The sequence below is a fragment of the Salvia splendens genome, chromosome 12 (genome assembly GCF_004379255.2).
Source record: "Salvia splendens isolate huo1 chromosome 12, SspV2, whole genome shotgun sequence".
Taxonomy (NCBI): domain Eukaryota; kingdom Viridiplantae; phylum Streptophyta; class Magnoliopsida; order Lamiales; family Lamiaceae; genus Salvia; species Salvia splendens.
The window spans coordinates 26618426-26630325 of record NC_056043.1 but is presented as its reverse complement, the minus strand read 5'-3'; the positions used below and the strand labels follow the sequence as shown (position 1 = coordinate 26630325).

Sequence of the window (11900 nt, the reverse complement as noted above, 5' to 3'; positions counted from 1 at the left end):
GGCTACCACCAACTCCACTTCTCAAACCAAAATCCACCAATATTAGTCCCCGCACCAGATGCACCCTATTATTGCAAAACTTGATTGCCTACTGGACAGGATGGAATCCCGTATTGACTCAGCAGATCGGCATGTGGACTAGCTTCATCGGAAACAATACCGACAGAATAGCCACCGGCCACCGCCGCCTCACCGAATGGGGTCTGTCCGGACACGCAGCCCCTCCTGTTGGGATCCTCCCGGAAACCGACCACTACCTAGCTTCCAGTCCTACGACTCTGAAATCAGTATTTCGCCCAACTTGGCTTGAATCACAAAACTCTAATTCTCTATCGCTACCGACGAGAACCTCTCTCGCGCCCAGCACCCCCTCTGCCGGACGTCTTCGCCGACCCAAACCTCTTGGGCGCTCGACGACCACTACTTCGGTTTCTTGATTGTGTGGAATTCGAACGTTAAGGAAGGCTACCCTTTACAACAGGTGCTTTCATCTCGAGCTCACTATGGACATCTCGGATGTCCTAGCGCCGCCTACTGGCCTTCTCACCGGAGGCAACGGCCAAGAATTGAGGGGCGATCATTCACGACGTTTTCCGACGACTGTTCGCCACGGTGATGCTCCGCAACGGATACCGCGGCGTGAGGACCCAGAATCGAGCACCCAGGTTCGCGATATCACGGGGGCAGGCGAGCCCTCCTCCTCGGGGCTTGACAAAATTATGGCACGTTTCGACAGGTTGGAATCACGTTGGGAAGTAATCGATCGACGTGTGACAAAATTGCAGCCCTATCAGCAACCTACTCGTTTTCGCCCCTGCCACGAACAGCCTCCTGGCTGGCCGCCACCGCAACGCTTACCCCCAAGTTACTAGCCTGCACAGCGGCGTCGGTACACTTACGAGAAGCAGCAGTAGACACACGCCTATAGGCAGCAACACGAACCTGTGGCTGCACATATGGAGCCCCTCAGTCGGTTTGGCTCTTCCCGACCTCGACATCAATCAAATCCAACACCGGTCTCTGAGCATTCGCCGTACACCCGCACACTTTCAGGCGCTGCAAAATCCCGACGCCGAATACCGTGTGAGGCAATCTGACTACCTGCCCCTGCTTCCGCCATATACAGACTCATATGGGTAACCACGAAGTTCATCTGCCAAGGATAATTGGTGGCAGCCAGAGTTCCCTCTCCCTGACCGAACTCTGCATCCACCGACACCGCGTTCGCCTTCCTACCGGAGTTCAGCCCCGCCATGTACAGCCTTGGCGGATTCCCCGGCAACCACAACCCTAAGCCGATCCTGCCACGAGCAGCCCACTGTTGTGCTGCAACGCTCAGCAATCCCACTGATGGCCTCTGCTGCTGTCCCACCACCCTCCTCGCATCTCCCAAGCACCAGCCCGACTACGCAGCTTGTTTATTGTAAAGAGATGCACTTGGGAGTTGAAGGTGATTCACAAGTGTTAAATCAAGGGGCCTTGCGGCTCAACGGGATGAAATTAGTAGATGAAGAATTTTGTTATGAAATTAAATAGAGTCCCAATAGCCATTCTTCAAGTCTTGATCACAAATTAGATGCTCATCAAAAAATGAATAAAAATGATTCCTTGAATTGGAGGGGTAGTTGTCTTGATGATTTTGATGAATCAAAACCACCTATTAGATGATAATCATGATAAGGCCACTTTTGATGATGATGAGTTCATAGAGATGGAATGTCATTCTATAAAGATGCGTGATGATTCGGATTTGCAGGGGGATAGTTCACAGCAGAAGTGTTTGGACTCTGATGATGGTTATGAAGATGATAGAGTAGATAGTGAATAGAGACATTCATACAACCTCACTGATGCGGGGATCCAGCTGTTAAAAGTCCTTGTGCAGCGGTTCATGGAGGACAAGCAGTTTGGGGGGAATAGGAATAATGCCGACGTCAGGAGCCGGTGCATGATCCGGAGTCTCCTCCAAGTCCCAGCTATCAAGGATGATTTTGTGAAGACGAAGGCGAGAGAGGAGAGGGACGGCGTAGAAATGTTGGTAGGAGTCATAAGTGAAATGATGGTGATCTTGTTCCTAATCGCATTCGATCCAAGAGGTGACGTTTCAATGCTTTTGTTATCATCGACTTTGCACGTGGTTCCGTGGTTCCCACCCTGAGGACAAGATGCATTTTAACTGTGGGAGAGTTGTTAGAGTATCTGCAACAGTGGACGGATGGCGTCCGTCCGTCCGTGGCAGCGGCATGGAAGACGTCGTCCGCCGCTGTGCTCGCGTCGCTGGCACGGCGCTGCTCGATACATCGAGCACGTCCGTGCCAGCGAGCAGGTGACTTGGCCGGACGTTATTGGGCAACGACATAGCCGTTGCATTTGAATTTTTTTAAAAAAATTGGTTTTTAATTAAAAAAACTGATTAAAAATAAAAAAAAATATTTTCCCACTTCCTAAAAAAAATATATCCATTTTCTACCGTTTTCTACCCACTTTTAATTTTTTTTTATTTTTGTCCCCCAAAAATACACATTTTCATCAATAAATACCCCCACTTTCACACCAAAAAATTCACACCACACTACACAATTCTCATCTACATTCTCTCATTTCCATTCTCATCTACATTCTCTCATCTTCATTCTCTCATCTTCATTCTCAATCTTTCTTGCACTCATACAACATAACAATATTCGGCCAAGGCGATCACCCTCCGGGCTCCCACGGTTGGTGGGGGTTCGGTTCACAACCGTTTCCTAGTCCAGAAATGGAATATTCAGCCCCTCCTCAAACCCAAAGTTCGGGCATTCCAGGTGGCTACCGGCCTTACCCGATCAACGACCAAGATGCCCCCGAAGGGCTATACGGGTGGACACCCGAACCTAGAGCAAGGTTGACCGCCCCCTCCCAAACTCCGACTCCTCCTACTCGCGGTGTCCGCACACCGTACACTCCGGCAGAGATGGAACAATTGTTCAAGGCGTTCTTGTCAATCTCCGAAGATCCGGAGGTTGGCATGAACCAATCCGACGATCACTTTTGGTGGCGCATTTGTCGCCGGTGCAATGAAAACCGGCCGAAGGGAACAATCGAGCGCAATGAGAGTATGGTGCGCAACGCCATCTACAGAGCCAATGAAGAAATCGAAAAGTTCCAGGGGTATTACCTCCAGGAAGAGCGGTCGGCGGGGAGCGGCCGGAGTGAGGTCGACATCATCAGTTTCGCCATGTCGGCCTACCAATCCATGAACTACAAGGCGTTCAAGTACCTCAACATTTGGCAGGAGACGTGGTCGCATCCGAAGTATAGGGGAGGCGTAACATCCTCCTCTAGTGGCTCCTCCAAACGGTCAAAGTCGGTATCCCTATCCGACCTCGGCTCTGAAGACGTGGTTAGCCAACTCGCCGGAGCTAACTTGGGTAGCCCCGACGCCGGCCCGAGCTGTTCCCAACGCCGACCGCAAGGAAGGAAGAAGAAGGTGGCCAACCGGCGTCGCGCCGCGACTCCATCCGGCGATGCTCCCGAACCCGCTCCCGTTCCCGTGCCCTATGTGACCATAGCATATGTGACCATAGCATATGCTGCTGTCCTTTAAATCATAATTTTAGGCACTTTTTGGAAATCATAAATTCAATCCAACTGTATGCCTTTGCCTAAGTCGTAACCATCATATTATTTGCTAACGATAATATAATCATACACCTAATTAACAAAAAATAGCAGTAGTATTAAAATTGAAAAAGATTAGAAAGCGAAATGGCTTACATATTGAAGGGTATGGATGATGACATGACGACGATTATTGCAACATCCCAAACGAAAACATGTGATTATTATTTTGATTTTGATGATGATTGATTTGAATCTGCTAATGTTGAGCTACTTATGTAGAGTGATGTAGAAAGTGATGAAACCAAAAATCATCTCAAATGTAGAGAGAAAAAGATCTTTATTGATCACACTCAAATCATCTTTACAAATAGAAGAAAACCAGCTATTTATATTCTAAGCTAGCTAACATCTTAACCAACTAATAACTAACTCTTCCTAACTAACTCAATGCTGACTCAGCAATGAGTGGATGCCAGCTGTGATCCAGTTGTGCGTGAAGATCTTATTCCATGTAGGTGCGAACACAGCTTCTCTTTCATGCACACGGTTGCTATATTCACATCCAAGCGCACGCCCATTCCCTCATTCTTTCATGTATGCGGTTGTATCTCCACCATATACATCTTGCTATCTTCAACATGCCCCATCAAGATGGATTATACAAGCTATTGAAGTTCATCTTGTTTAGTATAGATTGAAAGGCAGTCTCTCCCAATGGTTTGGTGAAAATATCCGCAACTTGAAGATTGTTCCTGACATGTAAGGGTTTGATGATGCCTTGCACAAACTTTTCTCTAACGGTGTGACAATCAATCTCTATATGTTTTGTTCTTTCATGGAAGACTGGGTTAGAACATATGTGAATGGCCGATTGATTATCACAATAAAGAGGCACTGCTTTCTCAGTCTTTATTCCAAATTCCTCCAGCAGGGTTCTGGCCCACACAACTTCACAAGTTGCTTGTGCCATGGCTCGGTACTCAGCCTCAGCCGACGATCTAGAGATTGTGTTTTGCTTCTTGGCTTTCCATGAAACTAGAGAATTACCAAGAAAGAGGCAATAACTAGTCATAGACCTCCTTGTGTCTGGACATGATGCTCAATCCGCATCAGAGAATATGCTCAACATAGGCTTGCTACTGCTAGAGAAGAACAATCCATGTCCTGGTGTACTTTTCAGATACTTTAGGATTTTCTCAGCTGCATACCAATGATCTATGCACGGTTTTGACACATATTGGCTCAATTTGTGTACAGAGAAAGTAATGTCTGGTCTGGTGATGCACAGATACAGCAGCCTTCCAATTAATCTTCGGTATTTCGATGGATCTTCCAGTAGAGGGCCAGATTCTAGGTGCAATTTCTTCATTGGATCCATAGGTATAGTTGAGGGTTTACAACCTAGAAGCCCTGCATCATTAATCAAATCCATAGCATATTTTCTCTGAGATATCTGAATTCCCTTTTATTTCTTGCAATCTCAATGTCAAGAAAGTATTTTGGCACTCCCAAATCTTTGAACTTGAAGTGGTTCGACAGAAAATCCTTGAAGTTCTCAGTCATCTTGGGATCTGAGGTTGCCAATAAGATGTCATCCACATAGACCACTATACCAAAGAAACCTGTTGTATCATTCGTGTAGAAGAATGAGTGATCACAAGTCGATTTTTGTAGTCCAAACTCTTTCAAAACTTCTGAAAACTTGAGATACCATTGCCTCGAGGCTTGTTTAAGTCCATATAGTGACTTCTTTAATCTGCAGACCAATGTTGAGTTAGGAGTGGCCCCCTCAACAATGAGTCTGTCATATTCAAGACCTGGAGGTATAGTCATGTAGATCTCCTCTTCTAGATCACCATAGAGAAAAGCATTGTTGACATCCAAGTGGCTGAGAGACCAGCCATAGATAGCAGCTAAGGCTAGCATCATTTTCACAGTGGTGAGTTTGGCAACTGGTGAAAATGTGTCCAGAAAATCAACACCCTCAAGTTGAGTAAAGCCCTTGGCTACAAGCCTAGCTTTGTACCTTTCAACGGTAGCATTTGCATGATATTTAACCTTGTAGATCCACTTGCAATCAATTGGAATTTTCCCTGAAGGCAGAATAGTGATATACCAAGTATTGTTTCTGATCAAGGCTGATAACTCTTCTTGCATTGCCAACTGCCACTCTTTTATTTCAGAGGCTTGTGTATATGTGTGAGGCTCATATATGGCAGACATTGTGATGATATATTTGAGGTGTTCAGGAGAAAGATTAGACAAACTGAGAGAGCCAAGATGGGATAAATGGAAGAAGAAGTGACAGAATTACAGATGTAATCTGTTAGATGAGAGGGAGATTTTGTCTTTCTTCCAGATTTTGTGACAGTAGGAGCAGAAGAGTCATTTTGAGGGTGAGTTGTAGGATCTGGAGGGAAGGTGGATGAGGATGGAGATATATCAATGGTCATGGTGGGAGGAGAGTGACTGATGTTTCTCAGGGGAGGATCTGGGAATTGTGAAGATGGAAGGTGAGATAAAGGAAAGACATCTTCATGAAACACAACATGCCTTGTGATTATCTCGTGCACGGTGTCTAAATTTAGGAGTTTATAACCCCTGAAGCCAGTAGGATATCCAAGTAGCACACATTTTACTGCCCGGGGTGAAAATTTGTCTCTACTTCTATTTAGTGTAGAAGCATAGCAAAGACAACCAATCACTCACAAATGAGTGTATGATGGGGGTTTTTCAAAGAGCATCTGAAAAAGTGTGAGATTATTTGGGAGAACTGAAGAAGGAGTACTATTAATCAAGTAAGAAGCACCAAGAATACAATCCCCCCAAAACTGAATAGGAAGATGTGATTGAAACAGCAAGCTTCTAGCAACATTAAGAAGGTGTTTATGTTTCCTTTCAACCCTGGCGTTTTGTTGGGGGTTTCAACACAAGAGTGTTGAGTAACAGTCCCAAAGGAAGTGTATAGAGAAGGTATGTTAAACTCTGGGGCATTATCAAATCTGATGGCTTTGATTTTTGTGGAGAATTGAGTTAGAACAGTGTTGAAGAATTGGGTGAGAATGTGATGGATATCAGATTATTTTGCATTAGAAATGCCCAAACAAATCTGGAATGATCATCCACAATGGTGAGAAAGTATTTGTATCCTGATGTGTATTTGGAGAAAAGGGACCCCAAACATCACAATGAATGAAATCAAAAGAATGTTTAGCAACATTATCAGATGTGTGAAAGGGCAAGTGTTGTTGTTTAGCAAGGGGACATATATCACAGATAGAATGAACTTTATTTGATAAATGGAGAGTATCTGACATAGCTTTGAGCTTGCTAAAAGATAAATGTCCTAGGCTCCTATGCTAAACATCGATGTTTACAACAGAATTGACAAAAGTCGAATGGGAAACATGCAAAGATGTGTGGCTGGAAGTTGAAGCAAAAGGAGCTTGGGGTCCATCTTGCTTAGAATTCACATCTAGAGTGTATAAGTTTCCCAATCTTCTACCATTCCCAATCACAATGGCCTGAGAAGGCTCCCTGGCTTTTTATGGAATTGTGAGTAAAAATCACATTACAAGACAAGGAACTTGTTAATGAGCTGACAGAGATCAGATTAAAGGAGAATGATGGGACAAACAATACAGAATGAAGTGTGATGGTAGGTGTCAGGCATATGGTTCCAATATGAATTATGGGGACTGTGGATCCATTAGGAAGTCTAACTGAAGCATTTTTAATAGGATAAGATGAAGTAAACAGAGACAAGTTGCAACAAACATGATGTGTTGCACCTGTATCTAAAAGCCAAGTAGATGATGGCACAGAAATATTTGCCACAAAATGATTATATAGAGTGGTACCTGTGAATGGTGGAGATGGAGACTGTATAGGAGATGAATTTTGTGGTGCGGCTGAAGTAGGAATGGAAAGAGATCCAGTGGCAAGCTGACTTTGCAAGAGAGTTATCAGCTGCTGGCATTGATCAAAAGTAGGCATTGATGATGGAACTGAAACTTTGTCATTTGAATCAGTGATGCTGTTATCAACAAAATTCACAGACTTTGGAGAGGAATAGTCTCTCGAATTAGAGCTTTGTTTGAACTTTCCTTTTCCAAAGCTAGGTGGATAACCGTGTAGAGAGAAACACTTGTCAACTGTGCGGTTTGTTTTTCCACAATGAGAACAAACTCTTCCTCGATTATAATAGGATGAAGCAGCTGCATTGGTTGAATAAGGCTGCTCACTCGAAGATGGTGGCAGTACTTGATTGTACCTTGAGGAATCAATCCCCCCTATGGTGCGTTGTCTCTCTTCTTGTAGAACCAATGAGAAAGCTTTAGATAGATTAGGAAGAGGCACCATTGACAATATGTGCGATCGAATCTGAGAGTATGAAGAGTTCAATCCAATCAAAAATTGCATGACACATTCTGCCTATTGATGATTGTGCCATTTGGTTGAACTTTGGCATCTGCAAGTTGTGCATACACACCATGAGATAGGTTGAGTGTGCTTGTACTCATCCCAAACGATTCGAAGATTGGTGAAGTATCCATTTATGTCATCATCACCCTGAGTCAGAGACATAATTCTCTGTTTGAGCTGGTATATGCGAGCTGAATCGCATTGTGAGAAACGATAGCGTAGATCCACCCAGATTTCCTTTGCATCACCGAGATACATAATACTAGAGCATATTTGAGGTGATAAGGAGTTTCGGATCCACGAAACAACCATACTATTACAGCGAATCCAAGCATGGTAAAACAAATCATCATCTTGCGGTTTCGGTAAAGTTCCATTGATGAACAGCAATTTATTCTTTGCTAAGAGTGCAGTAGACATAGATCAACTCCAATTAATATAATTTGAGCCGTCAAGTACCTGAGACACCAATTGATGTCCAGGATTATCGCTTGGATGTAGGTAATAAGGACTTGAGAAGTCCTCAGCCGGCTGAATGTGATTTGCACCACCACCGTTGCCTCGCCGAGCCGCCATCGGAGATCAGAGATATGAAACGGAAGCAATTATTGCTCTGATACCATGTAGAAAGTGATGAAACCAAAAATCATCTCAAATGTAGAGAGAAAAAGATCTTTATTGATCACACTCAAATCATGTTTACAAACAGAAGAAAACCAGTTATATTCTAAGCTAGCTAACATCTTAACCAACAAATAACTAACTCTTCCTAACTAACTCAATGCTGACTCAGCAATGAGTGGATGCCAGCTGTGATCCAGCTGTGCGTGAAGATCTTATTCCATGTAGGTGCGAACACAGCTTCTCTTTCATGCACACGGCTGCTATATTCACATCCAAGCGCACGTCCATTCCCTCATTCTTTCATGTGTGCGGTTGTATCTCCACCATAAACATCTTGCTATCTTCAACAAGTGATGATGCGCGTTGTTGTTGTTGACCTTGTTTGAAGGAGAGAGAGAGATATTGGTCTCGTTTCCAATGGCTTTATAGATAAATTTGAGGTCAACATAATATTAATAGAGACAAATTGTGAAATTAATCCAGAGAGCTGTTATCATACAAAAATATGGAGATAATGAATTGAATGCAAAACATTGAAAAGACCAACCCTATTTTAAGATATCTCTTCAAAAACAAGAAGACAGGTTTTCGTTTTGAACTTGCATATTATAACCATAATAATAATAATTCCATTCAACCAAAGTGCGTACATGTTATGATTTACTGTTGGAAGATACACAATATCGCATAATATCACAGAAGATACACGAAGATCACGGAATCAATTATAATTATTCTTTCCCTAATTCTAGCTAGGGTAAATCATATTTGTATCTTACCATGTGTAGAATTCCTTAGCCTATATGAGGCGTGTAATCCCTCCCCATTGTATATACTAGAATACATATAAATTCTCCTCTTCAACATGGCATCAGAGCCATATAATCACAGGCTCAGAATATAATCTCGTCATTGCCCGAATACCTGTCCCGACCAGAAGGCGGCGACGGACGAACCGGACCTGAAAATGGCAGAAGGAGACGATGTTAAGAATGGCGATCTCAGATTGAAAGCAAGCAAGAATGTTACAGTAGCATTCAAGCTAAATGGAAGAAATTATGCACTATGGGCCCGACTGATGCGGGTAGCCATTGGAAGCCGAAGGGCATTGCGGCACATCACCGGGGTGCCGGAACCCCCAAAACCAACCGACAAGGAGTTTCTGGAATGGGAGGAGACCGATCTGGTGGTCTTCTCCTAGATCGTGGACAACATGGAGATCGAGATCGTGGCAGATTTCGCACACCATCAAAGTGCGAAAGCTATTTGGGATAGCTTGGCTGTGACGTATCAAAGTACGTCCGATTCATACTTGATCTATGACCTGGAGGACAAGGCCAGCCGGATTGTCCAGGGGGACACCGACTTGGAGACCTACTGGAGGACCTTACACGGAGTGTGGATCGAAATCGACCGTTGCCAGACCAAAACCATCACGTGCTGCGACAAAAGGGATAGGTGAATATCGGAACATCATCAATCAGCGACGATTGTACAAATTTCTGGCGGGATTAAACCCCCAGTTCGAAGGAACCAGACGGGACATCCTCAAGGAAAGCCCGACGCCTCCGGTAGACGTCGCATACGGCTGGGTGAAACGAGAAGCCGTACGACTCAAAATTATGCCGTCGACTAGTCCCGACTCAACCACAGCAGCGAATGGAGTCGGACTCGGCTTTGGAGCCCGACAAACCAGACCCCGTACCCAATCGACGCCGCCTCGACCTGGACAGCCACCCACTGCCACCAACAGCCGCCGTGGAGCCACCAAGCCCGACAAAACAAAATTATGGTGCTCTAACTGTGGAATGAACAAACATACCCGTGAGAATTGCTTCAAACTGATCGGGTTTCCAGATTGGTGGGACGAGAATCAACAGGGGAAGGCCAAACTGGACATTGGAGTAGGGGAAGCCGGCGGAATAGACAACCCCACTCGAGGACGGGACGCGGACGGTGTCCCTCCACACGGCGGCGGCGGCAAGCGGGCAGAGGAGGTCAGACAAGCAGAGGGTTCATAAAACCTAGCCCATATGATTTTTTGAACTTAAACCCCCATACTTCCCTTAGTCCACAGATTGAACCCCAAACTCCCATAAATTTGCAGTCTGACCCCCGAATTATTCATGCAGCCCCCCATACTTCCCTTAATTCACAGATTGACCCCGAAACTCCCAAAAATTTGCAGTCTGAACCCCGAATTATGCATGCAGCCCCCCATACTTTGAATAATTCGAAAAATGACCCCATACTGTGTGATGATTTGTTTATTAGCCCCAACAGATTTGAAATATTGCATGAATTACCTATTGCTTGTGTTGTACAACATAAGTCTTGTAAGAAAGATAATCGGTGGATTTTTTACTGTGGAGCGACTGATACAATGACTCATGATAGACAGGATTTTGTGAATTTTTGTGGGGCTATGAAAAGTCATATACAAACTGCGGATGGGGAACTTACGTCAGTAGAAGGGAGTGGGACAATTGAGATATCCCCAACGTTGAAACTGTCAAACTGTCTTTATGTTCCCAAATTGTCGCAGAAATTGATGTCTATTAGCCACGTGACAAAGGAATTGAATTGTACATTACTGATGCATCCCAATTTCTGTGTATTACAGGATATCAGGACGAGGAGGATCATTGGGCGTGGCATTGAGCGTCAAGGCCTCTACTATGTCGACGAGATGGCTCACCAAGACAGTGCCGCGATGCTGGCTCACGGATCTGCAACTCGAGACGCTTGGTTGTGGCACAGACGTCTAGGTCATCCATCTCTTAGTTATTTTAAATTGCTTTTCCCGAATTTTTCGCATCTTAAGGATTTTGAGTGTGAGTCATGTGTTTTGGCAAAAAGCCACAGACAGTCATTTAAACCTACTGAAACTCGTGTTAAGAGTCTTTTTTCACTTGTTCATGCTGACGTTTGGGGCCCTGCGCCCGTTATTGGTGATCATGGTTTTAGATATTTCTTATTGTTTGTGGATGATTGTTCAAGAATGACGTGGGTATATTTTTTGAAAAACAAATCAGAAGTTTACGAAAAATTTGTCCTTTTCTACAAACTAATCGAGACTCAATTTCAGACATCCATAAAAATCCTTAGGTCTGATAATGGGAGGGAGTTTGTTAATAAAGAAATGTCAAATTTTTTCTTGAACAAAAGGTTAGTTCACCAAACCTCGTGCCCATATACCCCCGAACAAAACGGAGTAGCCGAACGGAAAAATAGGATCGTTATGGAGA

The 11900-nt window shown here is 44.3% G+C and overlaps 1 protein-coding gene across 1 annotated transcript; it reads right to left on the bottom strand.

Annotated features, from left to right (window-relative positions):
• Window positions 1-6962: 6962 nt before the first annotated feature.
• Window positions 6963-8604, bottom strand: LOC121757800. The gene is made up of 5 exons (XM_042153283.1): window positions 8488-8604; window positions 8092-8265; window positions 7464-7986; window positions 7241-7325; window positions 6963-7140 (listed from the first exon to the last, which is right to left on the bottom strand). Exons 1-5 carry the CDS (start codon window positions 8602-8604, stop codon window positions 6963-6965), a joined length of 1077 nt encoding a protein of 358 aa, XP_042009217.1.
• Between the last annotated feature and the right edge of the window lie 3296 nt (window positions 8605-11900).

Excerpts from the sequence above, each read along its gene's own strand:
- LOC121757800 (XM_042153283.1), bottom strand. The coding sequence starts at position 8,604 with ATGGCGGCTCGGCGAGGCAACGGTGGTGGTGCAAATCACATTCAGCCG. Across the intron at positions 7,326-7,463 it reads TCCATCTCCACCATTCACAG|TTAGACTTCCTAATGGATCC; the intron begins GTACCACTCTAT and ends AAAATGCTTCAG. Across the intron at positions 7,141-7,240 it reads ATCACACTTCATTCTGTATT|GGAGCCTTCTCAGGCCATTG; the intron begins GTTTGTCCCATC and ends ATAAAAAGCCAG.